Source organism: Schistocerca nitens, chromosome 4 (genome assembly GCF_023898315.1).
Source record: "Schistocerca nitens isolate TAMUIC-IGC-003100 chromosome 4, iqSchNite1.1, whole genome shotgun sequence".
Taxonomy (NCBI): domain Eukaryota; kingdom Metazoa; phylum Arthropoda; class Insecta; order Orthoptera; family Acrididae; genus Schistocerca; species Schistocerca nitens.
Window position 1 is genome coordinate 536,257,973 of NC_064617.1, and position 19,129 is coordinate 536,277,101.

The window sequence follows — 19,129 nt, forward strand, 5'->3', positions numbered from 1 at the left end:
TGACAGACTCACTGAATTACATTGCAGTAGTACATCCAGATAAGTCACCATTAAATACAACCTTCTGGTGAACGTCTCCAAGTTTGGTGTGACGTATCACAGGGAAAACTGAGACCTTTTGTACCTTGGAAACTGTGGTGGCAATTATTTGACAGAATCCATAGGCTGGCTCACTGGGGAATAAACGCCAGCCTCAAACCGATGATGGATAGATTTGTGTGCCCCAATATAAATAAGGACTGCCGTAGTCAGGCAAAAACATGCTTAGATTGTCAGAGGGCCAAAGTTGGACAACAAATGCACAAAATGGTAGGAGACTTCCCACTTATGATGCAACATTTCAAATGCGTGCACCTGGACATTGCGGGACCTCTGTTGTCATCAGAAGGGTACTGTTACCTCGTTACTGCAGTGGACCACTTCACCAGATGAGCGGAGGTGGTTCCATTATCAGACGTTTCCATGGAAATGGTAGCACAGGTATTTCTTTCATTGTGGATCGCCCGTTTCAGCTGCCCTTTACTTGTCACCACAGACCAGGGGTGTCAGTTCGAATTGATGCTGTTCTCAGAATTGGCCAAACTCTGCAGTTCACACCATCATCATATCATGACATACCACCCAACAAGCAATGGAATATTTAAATGCTGGCATGTGACATTAAAAGCTCCATTAATGTTCCACACACTTTCTTGGTCATCAGCTTTGCCACGGGTTTGTTGGGCCTTCATATGGCATTAAAAGCAGATTTAGGAGCATCCACTGCAGAATTGGTTTATGGTGAACCCTTACAACTACCCACAGAATTCTTTGCTGGTCAGACAGAACTGCCAAATGAACTGCAGACGGTGCACAAACATATGGTCAGTCTTAACTCAGCTGCTGTCTCGAGACATGGGGCAGTAACTACATTTGTGCACAAAGGTCAGTGGTCATTTAAACATGTGATGCAACAGATGGACGCTGTCAAATCGCCACTGCAGCCCACATATTCTGGACCCTATAGAGTTCTCTCCCAGGACAAACAAACCATATATATAGATGAAAATGGGAAGAACCAAGTGGTATTGTTGGAACGGGCCAAACTGCAAATATGTTACCAACCGAAGAGATGTACACGCTGAACACAAAATGTCACCTTCTGTACTTCTGGACATGGATGACACCATCTCAGAACCACAAGAGGAAGTGGTATCATCATTGCCAGCACTGGAGACTGAAGAAGTTCAAGCAATGCCTTCAGTACACATGAGAGCTTGGCGTCAGGTGAAATACAAGTACCCCTACTGGGAGAGAATTCACAATGAAGCGAAGCATTATTCTGTGGTGAAGAGAGCACAGACAACATTCTTTACTGTTTGATTTTTATTGCTATTCCATGTATTGACTTAGATCTTTCAGTTCAAGGTGTTTGGGCATAAAAATAAAAAGTTATTGTCTAACTACTTCACTGAATCTCTTTAGTGGACGGAGACAAGCTGCAGTTGGCTAAAATCTACCTTATCTCCCACATTGCTGACTAATTGGCTTGCTCTCTTTTCTTACCAAAGGACCAGTTATTATAAATAGACTGATTGATTGCACATATTTTTTAAAACACCATTATGAAATTTTATTGTTTGCATACCTTCAATTTGAAACCCTTAGTTTCACATAAGTTTGATATTTCATAAACATATTCATGTTGTTGTTGTGGTCTTCAGTCCTGAGACTGGTTTGATGCAGCTCTCCATGCTACTCTATCCTGTGCAAGCTTCTTCATCTCCCAGTACCTACTGCAACCTACATCCTTCTGAATCTGCTTAGGGTATTCATCTCTTGGTCTCCCTCTACGATTTTTACCCTCCACGCTGCCCTCCAATGCTAAATTTGTGATCCCTTGATGCCTCAAAATATGTCCTACCAACCGATCCCTTCTTCTAGTCAAGTTGTGCCACAAACTTCTCTTCTCCCTAATCCTATTCAATACCTCCTCATTAGTTACATGATCTACCCACCTTATCTTCAGCATTCTTCTGTAGCACCACATTTCAAAAGCTTCTATTCTCTTCTTGTCCAAACTGGTTATCGTCCATGTTTCACTTCCATACATGGCTATACTCCATACAAATACTTTCAGAAACGACTTCCTGACACTTAAATCTATACTCAATGTTAACAAATTTCTCTTCTTCAGAAACGATTTCCTTGCCATTGCCAGTCTACATTTTATATCCTCTCTACTTCGACCATCATCAGTTATTTTACTCCCTAAATAGCAAAACTCCTTTACTACTTTAAGTGTCTCATTTCCTAATCTAATCCCCTCAGCATCACCCGATTTAATTTGACTACATTCCATTATCCTCGTTTTGCTTTTGTTGATGTTCATCTTATATCCTCCTTTCAAGACACTGTCCATTCCGTTCAACTGCTCTTCCAAGTCCTTTGCTGTCTCTGACAGAATTACAATATCATCGGCGAACCTCAAAGTTTTTACTTCTTCTCCATGAATTTTAATACCTACTCCGAATTTTTCTTTTGTTTCCTTTACTGCTTGCTCAATATACAGATTAAATAACATCGGGGAGAGACTACAACCCTGTCTCACTCCTTTCCCAACCACTGCTTCCCTTTCATGCCCCTCGACTCTTATAACTGCCATCTGGTTTCTGTACAAATTGTAAATAGTCTTTCGCTCCCTGTATTTTACCCCTGTCAACTTCAGAATTTGAAAGAGAGTATTCCAGTTAACGTTGTCAAAAGCTTTCTCTAAGTCTACAAATGCTAGAAACGTAGGTTTGCCTTTTCTTAATCTTTCTTCTAAGATAAGTCGTAAGGTTAGTATTGCCTCACGTGTTCCAACATTTCTACGGAATCCAAACTGATCTTCCCCGAGGTCCGCTTCTACCAGTTTTTCCATTCGTCTGTAAAGAATTCGCGTTAGTATTTTGCAGCTGTGACTTATTCATAGTTTCTATTTTTCTACCAAAAATTCAGACTTATAGTTTGTATCAGTTTCTTCTGGTGAATTATTTCTTATTTGTTTTCTCAGTTCATAGATAAAAGTTTTGATGTCTACAACAGAAATATATGTTTTTATTGTATTTTCTGTGGCATTTGCTGGAAGTGTACTAGAAGTCCTAAGCAATGACCAGACATGAATGGGAGATACATATATATGACTCTGGGCTGTAGACAGGAGGTATATATATATTACTTAAAAGCATAAAACTTGCTTCACAATATGCTAAAAATTATTTTTTAAGAAAGATATACAATATACAGGAGAGCAGCTAGCAACAAGTTGTTGTGTTTCCTCCTGTGTGTGTGTGTGTGTGTGTGTGTGTGTGTGTGTGTGTGTGTGTGTGCGCGCGCGTGCGTGTGCATGTGTGTGTGCGCTGTGACTTGGCTTTAACACCACGAGAAGGGAACACGTGTTGGCAGATTTGTCAGTGTAATGTGGTCTAAGTTACCTTTGATTCTTCTTCTTCCAGTGTAGCTGCATTGTAGTTTTTGTTCTTGTGGTGTGGCTGCCCTGTTCCATGCCCATGCATGAACTTACTCTTCTTGACTTCGAATTCAGGCAGGATGATGCTGTGAAAGAGTGTTTCACTACTTGCAGCTATTAAATGATGAACTTGTCTTCAATGATAATCTGTATTGCTTCAACTAATTACATCAATTATGAGGACAGATCCAAATGTCAGTAACTCACAAATGTAAACACATTGGTCAATATGTCCAGTTACATCGAACTCGACTTAAAATCTAAGATTTAAAATCTTTATTTGCCTTGAGTGTTTTCATTGTAGCATGTCCATTTTCTCTGAGATATTCATGACACAGCCAAGGAGAGTATTCTTACTAGAAAGAGCAGATAAGCAGTTGTTCGCATCCCACTTAGTAAATGAATCGACTTCATTTACTTCCGGTACGATGGACATGGAAGAATTATGGGCAAATTTTAAACACATTGTAAATCACGCACTGGAGAAGTATGTGCCGAAAAAGTGGGTTACAGATGAAAAAGACCCACCGTGGTTTAACAGCGCAATTCAGAGTATGCTCAGGAAGCAAAGACAGTTGCACTCGTGGTACAAGAAAGATTGGGAGAATGAGGACAGGCAAAAGTTAGTAGAGATTCTTGCTGCTGTAAAAAGAGCAATGCGCGAAGCATACAACCACTACCACCATCATACCTTAGCAAAAGATCTTGCTGAAAACCCAAGGAAATTCTGGTCTTACATAAAATCAGTAAGTGGGTTGAAGGCTTCCATCCAGTCACTTACTGATCAGTCTGGCCTGGCAACAGAAGAACAGAAGACAGCAAAACGAAAGCTAAAATTTTAAATTTAGCATTTGAGAAATCTTTCACGCAGGAGGATCGTACAAACATACCACCGTTTGAGTCTCGTACAGATTCCCATATGGAGGACATAGTGATAGACATCCCTGGAGTTGTGAAGCAACTGAATGGGTTGAAAATAAATAAATCGCTAGGTCCTGATGGGATTCAAATTTGGTTTTACAGAGAGTACTCTACTGCATTGGCTCCTTACTTAGCTTGCATTTATCGCGAATCCCTTGCCCAACGTAAAGTCCTGAGTGACTGGAAAAAAGTGCAGGTGACGCCTGTATATAAGAAGGGTAGAAGGACGGATCCTCAAAATTACAGACCAATATCCTTAACATTGATTTGTTGCAGGATTCTCAAACATATTCTCAGTTTGAATATAACGAATTTCCTTGAGACAGAGAAGTTGCTGTCCATGCATCAGCACGCACGGCTTTAGAAAGCATCGCTCCTGCAAAACGCAACTCGCCCTTTTTTCACGTGATATCTTGCGAACCATGGATGAACGGTATCAGATGGATGCCATATTCCTTGACTTCTGGAAAGCGTTTGACTCGGTGCCCCACTGCAGACTCCTAACTAAGGTACGAGCATATGGGATTGGTTCCCAAAAATGTGAGTGGCTTGAAGACTTCTTAAGTAATAGAACCCAGTACATTGTCCTCGATGGTGAGTGTTCATTGGAGGTGAGGGTATCATCTGGAGTGCCCAGGGAAGAGTGGTAGGTCTGCTGTTGTTTTCTATCTACATAAATGATCTTTTGGATAGGGTGGATAGCAATGTGCGGCTGTTTGCTGATGATGCTGTGACGTACGGGAAGGTGTCGTCGTTGAGTGGCTGTAGGAGGATACAAGATGACTTGGACAGGTTTTGTGATTGGTGTAAAGAATGGCAACTAACTCTAAGTGTAGATAAATGTAAATTAATGCAGATGAATAGGAAAAAGAATCATGTAATGTTTGAATACTCCATTAGTAGTGTAGCCTTGACACAGTCAAGTCGATTAAATATTTGGGCGTAACATTGCAGAGCAATATGAAGTGGGACAAGCATGTAATGGCAGTTGTGGGGAAAGCGGATAGTCGTCTTCGGTTCATTGGTAGAATTTTGGGAAGATGTGGTTCATCTGTAAAGGAGATTGCTTATAAAACACTAATACTCCGGGCACGCAGATAATTGTTATTAATAAATTCTGAGATAGAATTGCCGGCCTGTACTTACATTTAAGAGGCAAAATATGTAGTACTTCCGATTGACGTGTAGAAGTAAATGTGACACATTTCCTAGGTTTTTGAACTAATAGGTCATTCCTCAGTGAGAAGAGAGGGTTAGGTTGGGGGAGCTTAAAGAGGAACAGGTGTCTCAGACCTCAGGATAGTTATATATTCTGAGAATAAGGGTTAGGCAGCTAAAAAATTAACCCGTTTTAACACTGTAAAAGAAAGGTAGTGAAGATTTAACTGCATGATAATTGAGACAGGTAATCAATTTATGTATGTAGAATAACTGAAAATAATGAGGGGATACTGAATAACTTAAAACTTTCAACTCAGAAACTTGAGTCATGGTCAAAAGTAAATTTCCTAGATACCTAAAACAGAAAATATATTAACAATGTGTGCTAACTGTTCCAACCAATGACAATGACACATTCAACTTGTGTGTGCTAAGCATTCCTTGGAAATAAATATATTGGGGGCAATGAGAAGGAATAACAAGCTAATTGGATGGGTAATAGAAAATGTAGGACTTGCTTATTTCATAATGCGCCCTATAAAGTTTAAAAATGAATGAAATAAAAGCAGTGGAAAAATTCATGGTAACCACACACTACATAATTAGGGCATTGAATGGTAAGCAGGCATTTCAGTGAGACTGAACTTATAGCTAAGCTTCCATAAAATGTTCTACCTTAGAGTTAACACACACACACTCACAGATACACACACAGACGCAGCTACAGTGTCCTGGCACTTGAGGGAGGACATTGTCTGAAAGCTTCGCTACAAGTTTTGTCTTGTTTATGTGCTTATCTTCTGCTACATTCCTCAGCTGCACCATGTGTGGTTACATTTATTATTCCCTTGTTTATATTCCATCCAGAATCCCACAATATCAATTTAAATGGAATGGATGTGGCACCTAGCCAGACAAACAGACTAAAGATACCCTTATGGAAGATGTTCATATGAAACAGCATATGAATCAGGAAACTGACAGGACATACTTTGTTGTATAGCACTGTAACATGTGGTACGTGAAAACTGCATGAATGATTTATTCCTCAAGCAGTGAGTTAAAATGGTTGGTGATAATAATTATGAGCCCCTACAACAGTAGCAAAATATTCATCTGGTAATTTATAAGGTTAAGTAATGAAGACATTAAAAAAACTAATAACATTTAGAAGCAAATACATTGATTTATTTATTTACAATATGATGAAAACAAATACATATATACAACATTTTATGCCACGCGGGATTAGGCGAGCGGCCTAAGGCACTGCAGTCATGGACTGTGTGACTGGTGCCGACAGAGGTTCGAGTCCTCCCTCAGGCATAGGTGTGTGTGTTTGTCCTTAGGAAAATTTAGGTTAAGTAGTGTGTAAGCTTAGGGACTGGTGACCTTAGCAGTTAAGTCCCATAAGATTTCACACACATTTGAACATTTTTTTTACAACATTTTAAAGAAATGTGCATGGTCACAAGCAAGGGGCTATCTTACATCTTCAGATCTAATTCCCTAATCCATTCGACCGCATCATTCAGTGTGTGGTGAATGGCCATTATTGTTCCTTTGTATGCTCAAGGGGACAGTCAGCAATCACATGGTTGATTGACTGTACATTGCTTCACATTCATATGTATAACTTTTAATTATCCTACACCTTACCCCTGGGTTGTGCGAAGAAAGCAACAGTGATAAGATGAGACCTAACTGTCAGAAAAGAAATATAAGAAGTCAGACAGACCTTTTCAGGACCCACATGTTCATAGAATTTAACCATCTTCATGCATTTGTGACTTACTATTGAATGGATAGATTGATCATGCCATAAACTTGAAGTAATCAGACTACCAAAGAAACTGGTCCATCACAAAGGAAAGTAAGGAGAAAGGAAAGCTGTGGCCAGAAATATGTTGACCTGTATCAACGATAAAAACTGCATACTGAAATGATGTTCTGTGTTTAATCCTCACTTTAGGTGGCATCTATTAACTGAGCCATACAAGTATTCTTTGTGGAAGATACAATGTACAACTTCAGTCTGCCAGAAATTAGGTAATTAGGAGCTGTAGAAGAAAATAACTGATGCTGGATGAGCCTTTGAGATGTTATTAGAGCTTGCTGCAAGAATAAAGATTTGAATTTGTGTCTCAGTTTAGAATCCAGTTTTAAGTTGTCATTTGAATTAATAGTAGTGAACACTCTGCTAGAAATTATTACTTAAAAAAAATAGACCAACATATGGACCGAGTCCTCTGAGGGAGAAAATTGACAGATATGATGAAATCTTTTGTAATGATGATGATTTGTCTCACTTTTGTTACAGCTTCATGTAGTTTTTGCTTTCTATGTAACTACTTCGAGTCCTAAGATACAACATGATAAACATTAAAGAATTTCTAAAGATAATTTTGATTTTCTGATTACTGTTAATACTCTGCTTTGAGTAAAATTCTCTCTTTGAGACAAAATGCTGCAACAATTCTCAATGCCCAGTTTTAACTGAATTAACACTTTTCTGTCTTCTGAAATCTTATTTTGAAGGGCCAAATGCCTTGTTTCAGTGGGTGCTTCATATCCTTGAACACATGGTGTTGTGCGTGTATAATTATTTGTAGAGTTTTATCATTTTTATTTACTTTGTACTTATTGTGCACGTGTCTTTACTGTTACTGTTCTTAAAAGTTTTTGGTACCAATTTTGACACTCTAAGCTTACTATGCAGAATTTACTCGTACAACTATTAATATGGACTCAGTGTGTCAAAAATCTTGAGCTCATTTTTCTAATCAGTATGTTGATATATGCTCTTTAGAATGTTAATCTGTTAATTATCATCAAATTATCCTCATGCACCACTACATTCACAATATTTTCAGCGTTATTGCAGAGAACTTTAATGTTATGGCAGTATCTCAGTAATATGTGTAATGGAGAGTTTTGTGTGACCATCAAATTTTAAGGACCCATCTAAATACATTCAACTTTTTAAGGAATGTCCATGCACAGAATAACTAGCTAATGTGTCTGTTCCTAGACACTGATATCCCCCATCCCTTTGGTCTGGCTGTTCATGAGAACAAAATCTACTGGACCGATTGGGAGACCGCAAGTATTCATATGGCTGACCAGCTAACTGGCCAAAACAGGAGTGTTGTCAGGTTTGTGAATTTTATTTTTCTGTTTAGTTACTAAAGAATGGAATGTATAATCATGAAATTAAATGTATAAAAGCAGTCATAAATTCTAGCACATCTGGAAAGTACACACAGTTGAAAAATACGTCGTGTGCCTGACAAAATGATACAGTTTTTCTTATTGTGCACCTGATTGTATCGTAGCAATTGATGGGAGGAAGTTGCTCTACATCTTGAAGATATTGCATGTGATAAACAGTCCACTGTAATAAAATGTTGCCCTCGTATAAGTGTTATGTGATGTCTCAATTGCTAAAGGAGTTTTGATAGGAAAGGGGGGGCTAGAATAATTATGATATCATTCATCCACTAGAAGACGCTGCTTAAGGCAGTTTCTGGAATTGGTAAACCTGATGTGAGAGATTATCTGAAGCCCCATACAGATAAAAAGTCCCATAGTAATCTATTTCACTTAACTTGTATTCCAGTCAGCATTTTGGTTTCCTGTCCAAAGTTTCCTCATACATGCCACATAAAAAATCAATCCAACTTCATGACTAGAACTCTGCATACTTTTCTCACCAGACAACTGAACATAAACTTCAGTTGTTACTGTTGTTCATATACACACACAAATTGGAATCCAAGTCATATGTAGATGTTCATGGCTCCTGGTAGATATTCATTAATATTAGTCTTAAATAACCTCAGATGGAAGGATATTCAATCATAGCATTAATAACATCCTACATGAGAAAAATAACTGAGCTCTGTTCCTATTGAAATCTTCACTTACCACGTGGGATTATTTATTTTTGGTGCCCAACAAACTCCAGCAAGATAAATCAAAGTTGTTTCTCACATCACTACTCAGAGATTCAAGTCCAGTCTGAATTTAAAGTTCACTAAAACACACTTTAACTGGGAAATCTATAAGCCTATACAAGCCAACTGCTTAATAATACTAAGTTCTGTACTGTGACCCTCAGCACCAGAAACAAAGTCCTTACATTGCATGTGCCAAAATTTTGAAGTGTAACTGTTGTAGCCTGTACTTACTCAATAAATGTCATGAATCTTGAAATAAAACTAAATTCAATTCCTAAGACTTAGAATGTCAATGGCTGCATGCACAAGGGGGAATGAATTCCCTATTGGGTCTCTCTAAATCTCCCTAAATTTGTTCACTTCATCATTATTGGCTGGTTTATTTTGAAGGATACTTTCTGTAGACATTCCCTTCTCATTTAGTGATTTTGTGTGTGTATGTGTGTGTGTGTGTGTGTGTGTAATCTTGATGTACATTCATTCATTCATTCATTATGTTTCTTAGATCCCATCAAATAGGAGAACCTTCAGGAATGTGTAACAAGTCAAGATATACATCAACAAAAGAGAAGCTACTTTTAGAAACATAAAAACTTAACTATTAATAAACTAACACTGAACTACTTAATGCTATTTATGCTTATTCCAGCTAAATTTAACCTAGTAAACAGAAGGTAAGTAGCAACTAAAAAAAAAAGCAGCTGCTTTCTAAGTTATTTTAATAACTGCTATTTATCTTACATATGTGTTGTGATATTTATTTGATTACAAAGGTGTTCTTTGGGGAAAATTGTTACATACATCAGTACAACAGAGATCTGTTGACAGTACATTACAGATTGGCATGCAACTTAACGATGAACATTGAGACTTAGCAAGTTGCTAACAGGAATTTTCAATGCTGGAATCAAGATAATCAGATAATTTTTTGAAGGAATGGCTTATGAGTTACGATTTTAATTTTAATTTGATATAGTTAAGATACCCATTTTCTCACTTATGTCAGATGAAGTCTGTTGCAGACCTTTTGACCAGAGTAAATCTACATAACTTCAATCTGAATTGTAGGAAACGAGGCAAAATAGGGTCCAGTGCATAAAATGAGAAAATGTAGTATCATATGATTACAATATCATTGAGTCACAAGTGAAATCAGTCAATCTGTACAAATACCTGAACGTAACAAATTGTGGGGATATGAAAAGGAGTTATCACATGGGCTCAGTCATAAGTGAAGCAAGTAGCAGATTTTAGTTCATTGGTAGGATACTGAAAAAGTAAAAACAGTCAAGTTTATTCTTCTCACTTGTAAAGACAGTACTGCTGTCTTGCTAAAGTAATGCTGCCTTCAATGTAACATCAGACTTTTGAGCATAGTTGTGACTCTGAAATACAACTGTATTTGACTACAGATCTATAGCTCCAAATGCACATACATGAGTATGTGCAAGTGTGTGTGTGTGTGTGTGTGTGTGTGTGTGTAAGGGGGGACTGCTAATGATTCATGAGATAAAAACATCAGACATCTCACTGTGTAATTATGTAGGTATGTATTTATTTTTGAATGATGTTCTTAAAATCTGAATTAGCATTGTACACTAAATAAAAAAAGCAAACTTTGTATAGCATTTTCTTAATATTTAATATAGTCATCTTCATCAAGCCCAGCCAAAACAAATTTTATCTGGACTATACATACTCATCAGATATACCATATAATTGAACTGCAGTTCACAATGAAATCATCATCCTAAACAAACACATTTTAACTGATTGAATGATAATTTATCATTGAATAACAAATGCAAATTTTGCATAACGGTAGTAATAGTGGAAATAGCACACTTTATTCTGATAATTTTATTACTTATTAAATTTTTGCAGATCAGGAATAACTGGATTAATGGATGTTAGAGTATTTCATCGTAGTAGGCAAACAGTGCAGTCATCCTGCCGTGTCAGGAATGGTGGCTGCAGTCATCTTTGTCTTCTGGCACCTGCACCGAGACGTTTCTCTTGTGCATGTCCCATAGGTATCAAACTTCTGGTAAGCACTGGCAACTTATTTGCATAAACAAGACTTTCATAATCACAGAAGTGTACAACATTAATTTTACAATTTATTTTGGCAGTCTGATCAGAGGACATGTGCCCACGGTCCAACAAATTCATTGATATTTGCACATCGTGTTGATATACGGCAGATTTCTCTAGATGTCCCATATGTAGTCGATGTGGTTCTACCATTGCCACCTTTGAAGAATGCAATTGCTGTCGATGTTGACAGAAAAACAGGTTTGTTTTCACTATAATGACAATACAGCTTCAAACATTTTGTGAAAAATATCTTGAATCAGTTTAATAAATATGACAAAAAATATATTAAAAAATTTAACCTACTGTAATTTATTTTTGGGATAATTGCCAATACACTGTGACTGATAATGCTTATTAGTGGCTGCCTGTCTGTCTGCCTATCCCTCTCTCTCTCTCTCTCTCTTTCACCCTCCCTCTCTCTCTCTCTCTCTCTCTCTCTCTCTCTCTCTCTCTCTCTCTCTCATTTCCCTAGCAGGTGAATAGTAAAGCATTTTTCTATCACATATTAATATGATTTCTCATTAGTATTATGGCAGATGTTCAATGATTAGCAGCAGAATTAAAAAGATATACCACAATGAAGAGATAGCATCTTAGTAAAACAATTCATCATGGAAAATGATCATGGACAATCATGTCAAATGACTGTTGGGTTACTGTAATCTGGATGTAGCTATTATTACCACAGCCAACAATGTTAGAATAGCGATGGTTGTTATAAGTCATTTCATCTTGTAACAGCAGTTACATTTTGTCAGGTTACTTACCAGTTTGGAACTCGAAAACCATGAAGGGGCAGGGATATAATCCAGATCTCCTAGCTATTACTCCCAAGTGAGTCTCTCCACAAATGGTGTTATGGGAACGGGATACGATTATTGGTCAAATGCAATAACTATTCCCATTAAATTCCACATAAAGATATATTACTTACTTAGTCATAAACATGTACACAGCTTGAGATAGAACATGGAGGCTCAGAGCAGAGCAATAAGAGTCCAAAGATGGTGTTAATCATCGTCGATACGACCTATCGATGCCACACAGCCCCCCCCCCCCCTTCCCCACAGTATGGAGTACCACCTGTGAGGCTTGAGTGAAGGTCATGTCAGCATCGGTAGTAGTCATGTGAGGCGGCAGGCGCACGACCGGAATTTCCATCTTGGTCGAGGCAGAGTGCAGAGGCGGAGTGATTGGCTGCAGGTCCACCTCATAGTTAGTCAACCAGTGGGGGCAGATGGTGCGTCGGCTTGCCTGAGAGCAGGTGTGTGGAACAGCCTGCGGTGTGGTGCAGGCATGCCCACCCCGAATGCAGATCAAGCCGTCCGAGGAGATGAACACGCGAATTTCTGATGGGTCGCACTCACGGGGGAGTGACAGGTTATACACTACACTGACATTTAACTGCCTGTTGGAGGGTGAGGCCGCGGTGTCTGTTAGGAGCACGAGCAGACTGTAATCAAAGGTGATGATTGACACGTTGTCCATGCGGTGTGGTGGCATGTTGCAGCACAGGTTGAATGTGGGTGAGCGAGTCTTCGCAGTTGGTGAAGTGGCGGCGAATCCACACATAGGGTGGATAGCGACGTGCCTGGAAACCTGCGAATGGCAACGATGAATCATGGGTTGGAGAAAATAGCGCCATGGGATGAGACAAAGTATTTTCAGGCTCTGTGGCAGAAAAGTAATCAGGAGGGTCCAACTGAGATGGCAGAGGGGTGTTGAATACCATGAAAGCAGGTTTGAGCCTGTGCAATGAAACAGTTTGAGGACGATCTTTAACCATAATGTCGAATGTTGTCTCACCACTCTGGAGTACTTTAAAGGGGCCGAGGTAGGGTGATTGCAGGGGCTGTCTAATGGAATCATCCCTGAGCATAATGTGGGAGCAAGTATTGAGTGTGGTTGGCACGTAAGTGTCCGGCGGGGAATGGCTGATGGGTGGGTGTAGCCATGCATGTTTAAAATTAGTGCACATGTGACTAATGAACTCTGGGGAGGGGGGAAAATCATTGGGTGCTTGAGACAGAATAAGTTCCCTGGTATGACTGGATTCTCCCCAAAAACGAATTCAGAGATGGTTCCCTGTAAGTCTGGTTTAAAGGTTGAACGGAGACCGAGTAATACCAATGGAAGCGCCTCAGACCAGAGGCAGTCATGGCACCTGAGGGCAGTTTTGAGGGTGCAGTGCCACCGTTCAACTATCCCGTTGCTTTGCAGGTGGTAGGCTGTTGTATGAATTTTTTTAATGCCGCAGATGTTACATAAAATAGTGAACAGGGCAGACTCAAACTGCCAACCTTGGTCGGTGTTGATGGTGGTCGGGCAACCGATATTTTTCCAAATGAAATGCTCAGGTACGAGCCGTGTGGTGGCACAGACGCCAGGGGGAGTGTGGTTATGCAAGGCGTCGAAGTCTTGCCAGCGCATTGTGGGCGGGAGCAACAGCTGCAGGGTGCCATGGCTTTGGTAAACACAAGAGATGTTTGAGGATTTGCGAGGAGAGCGTGAGATTCCTCATCAGAGGCCTGGAGAGTGGCCACATTGTGGATAAGTCAATGATGCGTGAGACAGTATCGATCCACGAGAAAAAATCAGTGGGGATGTTTTCTGTGCCTTTGATGTAGCGAACGTCTGTTGTGAATTGAGAGACTAAATTAAAGTGGCAGAAATGCTCAGGGGCTGGGTCCTCGGGAGGGTTGCAGAAGGCGTCCGCTAGCAGTTTGTGATCAGTAAGGATGAAGAAAGAATGTCTCTCAACGTTGGGGTGAAAGTGTTTGACAGCTTCATAGACCACCAGAAGTTCCCTGTCAAAAGCGGAATATTTCTTCTGAGCTGTAGACAGTTTTTTTAGAGAAGAAATGAAGGGGAGAAACCATGTTGCCTTTGCGTTGCTGTAGTACTATCCCCACTGTGCTGTGCTGGCGTCCGTAGTGATGAACAACTTGGCCGATGGGTCGGGATGGGCGAGTGCCACTGCATGAGCTAAGGAAGTTTTTAGAGCCTTGAAGGCCTCCAGCATAGGTTCAGTCCAGCAAACTGGTTTAAGGCCTGAAGTTTGTTTGTCTGACAACGAGTCTGTCAGTGGGGCCTGCACGGTAGCAGCAGAAGGCAGATGCCGACGGTAGTAATTTATTGTACCCAAAAAACGTCGGAGTTCTTTGTAAGTAGCCAGAGGCGGCAGCGACGTGATGGCCTGCACGCAGCATTTGGGAGGCTGTATTCTATCTGTGGAGACGGTGTAACCCAAAAATGTGACAGAAGACTGGCACAATTGGAATTTGTCCTTTTTGATCTCGATGCCACTGGAGTTCAAGATTTGGAGGACCTGGGATAGATGATTTTCGTTTTGGAACAAACTGAGGGGCGTGATAATAGCTGTCTTTGGAATGTCTTCCAGTGCTACGGGAATCTGGTGATAGTCATGTTTACAGTCAATAACACTGAAGATTGTGGCGCCCGATAATATATGAGTGAAATCGTTTATGTTCAGCACTGGGTAATTGTCCATGCCGATACGAGCGTTTAAGCATGTGTAGTCGCCGCACATTTGGAAAGAACCGTTGTGTCTGATGACAAGGTGAATCGTGAAGACCAGTTGCTGCCTGACAGTTGCAGGATACCTGCCTCCAAAAGTTTGTTAATTTGCTGCCAGGCCACGCGCAACTTAATGAGGTTGAGGCGTCTAACCTTGTGCCTAATAGGAGGGCCGGCAGTGGTAACTATCTTATGTGTCATTCCGTCAGTGATGGAAGAAACTGAGAACTGCACATGAGACTGAGCAATGTCCTGACACGAAGTTTTTGGATGAGTGGGGCGCGACAAGGCATAACCGTTAGCGTGAGTGGGAAAAGGCAGCATGAAAGTCACACGCCTATTACGTGAGCGCCGCATGTGCTTCTTTGGAGAGGTCGGCTGTGCGCTCAGTGCAGAGCGGGTCGGGACATGCAGCAACTGTCTGTTCTCAGCCTTGCCTTGGGTAACCAGCATGGGTGAGAGAGGCGTTGGCACCTTGCAGGGAACAGTGAGGGTCGCTGAGTCATGTGGCTGGCGCGCAAGAGAGGGGGAATGTTTATCAACACATGGGGTGGCTGCCTGTGCAGTGGTCGTGGTCGTATTATGTGCATGACTGTCATTAGAAGCACTGTTTCAAACACGTGGCACTGAACGTGGCGAGTGCGTCAGGGGTGCGGTGTCTACCGGATGCAAATCGTCACACGCACTTAATGTTTTTGGACTAATCTACTGAGTGTCCGAGCTGGTGTCTGCTGGAGAAACACGATTAGGTGGAGGCACTGTGGACCGCAGTTTCAGCAGCAAGGTACGAACCACAACGAGCTCATTGTAAGTGTGTGCTATTCATTGTTTCAGCTCATTGTTTTCCCCGCAGAGTTGTGCCACCCATGAGAGGGAAGCACTCGCCTACTAACTCACATGTTGCAAGAGAAACAGAATGTGGAACATAAGTGCGGGAGCACGGTATCTGAGTGTTAGTGGGATGATGTAGCACTGAGCCTGAACCACGTTCGGAGAGAGTTTGTAATGTGACAAAAAATCCATACCAAGAATTGGTTCATTGATGTTGGCGATGTAGGAATTCCACAGAAAACACAGAGGAGGAGATAGGTACACCATAACGTTGACAGAGCCTAAGGTTTGTAATGTTGATGCGTTGACAGCTCGTAGAAGTGACTTCATCAGTGAAAAGGTGGGAGGAGCCAACAATGTGGGTATGATAGACATGTCCGTGCCTGTGTCGAGTAGGAAGACGAGCCGTCACGAAATGTCGGTCACATATAAATGACCACTCGGCCGGGTGGACGAGTGGATGGAGTGCAATGTGTGAGGATGCCTGTGAGATTCCCCGCAGGACACGGCGTCTTCTAGATCCTGTGGTCGGTGTTTGGGTGCTGGCAAGGTAGTCGACACTTTTTGGCATCATCGCCAAAAATCTTGTGGTACCAACAATATGGATGAACCGGATGTGATGGTCATGGCAAATGTGGCAGGGGAGAAGGCTTGTCCTCATTGATTTGTTCCGGGATGTATACTGGCACGTATGGTGCGTGGGTGATTCTTGAGTGCTCAGATGGAGAAGAGAGCAAGCGAATACTGCCAGGTGGTGTAGATGGCATGAAGCTGGAGCGAGCTCTGCCTCTGCCCACAGACGGCCAGTAAACAGGAGCAGTTGTGCCAAACAGTGGTGAGTGGTGTGCTGGTTGGTGTTGTCGTAGCAGTGCGTACAGCTGGTCTGTGATGCGAAGACAAGAGCTGATTGACTCAAAGGAGTGCAGTAGCAGGTGAATCTGTAGGTTGGTAGATAACTTGGCAGACCGTACTGCCCACTGAGTAATGTCCAGCATCATATGTTCACTCACAAGTAATTGAAGGCGGCGCCAGAGTTGTGATGGAGTTCGGTCCCCCAGGTGCTCCTCGTACAAGATCTTGATGATTAATTCTTGTGGTGAGCAGGTGAGTCGGTTCAATATTGTTTTCTTTGCGAACTTGTACTTTGGTGGAGGTGGTGGCAAGAGGAGTAGATCACAAATTAAGTCTGAGTGATCATGGAGGTGTGTTACGAGACATAGGAATTTAGAGTTGTCATTGGACACATGGTGTAACTTGAACAGATGCTCCACAAGTGCAAACCATGATATGGGGTTGTCCTCCTATAAAGGGGGTAGCTTCGGCAGATGGCTGGGGGGGTGGGGATGAAGGTGACTTGGGTGTATCTTGTAAGGCCTGCTGGTCCGTGGTAGGAGGGGGCCATACTGCAGCCTGGCACCATAGGCATTGGTGTGTTATTGGCAAGCACGTCCGAAGCAACAGCGGGTTGCATTGTCCTGGACATGTTGTGAAAACACAACGCGGCTGACATGGTTGGTACCGTGGGAGTGGAAACAAGTGGTTGTGCAACACGTGTGGCAGTCCTGTAAACTGGACCGGAGTTTAGAGGTACAGATTAGAAATTGTCCACTTCAGAAATGATGTGGAAGGCTGGCGCAGTAGACACAGGCAGAACTGTGGGACAGGTGAGCGGCTGAACGGTCGGAATCAGAGCCTCCCGTGCGTTTTGGGGGGGAGTGTGAGTGTGAGTTTTCTGTGCACTTCGGGAACACACCCCATGTGGTTGGACTATAAATTACCTGTGAAACTTGCTGAAGATCACATTGTTGCAGTAAAACATTCCTGGAAAGCAAAGCGCCGTAAAATGTGCTCAAGCCCACATGTTCAAAAAACTGAGCAACAGGTCTGGTGGGTGAGCAAGAGTAATTTGGTGCATGAAAATGTCCATCTTTAGTTTGTGAGTTAGGCAAAACCGGAATAGGTTGATAGCATGTGCGTTTTGCACAAATGGCGGCACTGCACACGGCATGACTGTAACTGACGTTGTAGCCCGTTGAGAGTCAAAGTATGTGTGCGAATGTAAATCACTTTGAACATTACATGATCGATTGGTAGTTACATAGTTCTGAAAATTATCTGCTTCACATTTCACATGTTGGTGAGCACAGTCCAGGGACACGAAACCTGAGTCCATTGTTTGAGTTAACGGTGTAGCACTAGACCATTGTATAACAACAAAGTTTGAGGTTTACTTGGTTGGAGATCGTGAATCACTGTCGATTAGTGGAGAGCTGGCCATTGGTGAAGGATTGGAGTGGCTTGGTTGTCGTAGTTGGGCCTGCAAATCTTCAAACAAAGTGTTGGGGGCGGTAGCCATGGCATCATGTGCATTTACAACACCCAGTGTGGAAGTCGCGGAAGACGTAGAAACTTCGGAATCACCAGTATGGGAACAGGATACGATTATTGGTCAAATGCAATAACTATCCCCATTAAATTCCACATAGAGATATATTTCGTAGTTAGTCATAAATGTGTACACAGCTTGAGATACAGAACAGAACTAAAAACTAACATGGAGGCTCAGCAGAGCAATAAGAGTCCAAAGATGGTGTTAATCATGGTCGATATGACCTGTCGACACCACAGTGTATTGCACAGGACAGAGGTTTGCATGGGCGCATGAGGATCACCACTACTTACCTAAATGATAGCAAAAGGTTCCCTGACCTGATGAGTGTACATATTCATCCCCACAAATGGCTTGGTTTGAAAGCATAACAAAGCAGGGTACAATGTATCCTGGTATGGTGTCCTCATATGGGGAATGTTGATATAGCATCCACAATATTCACCATAAATGAATTTAAACACCAGATAGCAGATCATGTGCACATGTTTCTTCATCTTAGGCAGCCAACTGGAAACTTTTATTTTCAGTGAAACATTGTGACATTTAAGTGACTATAAAGGTATATGCCTGAACACAATGATATTAAGTAAACACTGTATGCTGTCATGAGTGATATGTGTGTGTTTCGTTGTGCTCCATAGCCTGAGTTGTGACAACTACAGAGCAGTGATGGAACATCTTTCGTTTGTGATTTCCTCCATTGTATAAATGGTAGCCCCAGAATCTCAGTATTTATACCAG

At 41.4% G+C, this 19,129-nt stretch overlaps 1 protein-coding gene across 1 annotated transcript in view; it reads left to right on the forward strand.

The window, feature by feature from the left end:
• Positions 1–19,129, forward strand: part of LOC126252420 (low-density lipoprotein receptor-related protein 4) — an 827,262-nt gene that overhangs the window by 707,113 nt on the left and 101,020 nt on the right. The window contains exons 21-23 of the mRNA XM_049953310.1: positions 8,604–8,727; positions 11,416–11,578; positions 11,664–11,826. Coding sequence (XP_049809267.1) covers positions 8,604–8,727; positions 11,416–11,578; positions 11,664–11,826 — 450 coding nt within the window. The remainder of the gene's footprint in view (positions 1–8,603; positions 8,728–11,415; positions 11,579–11,663; positions 11,827–19,129) is intronic.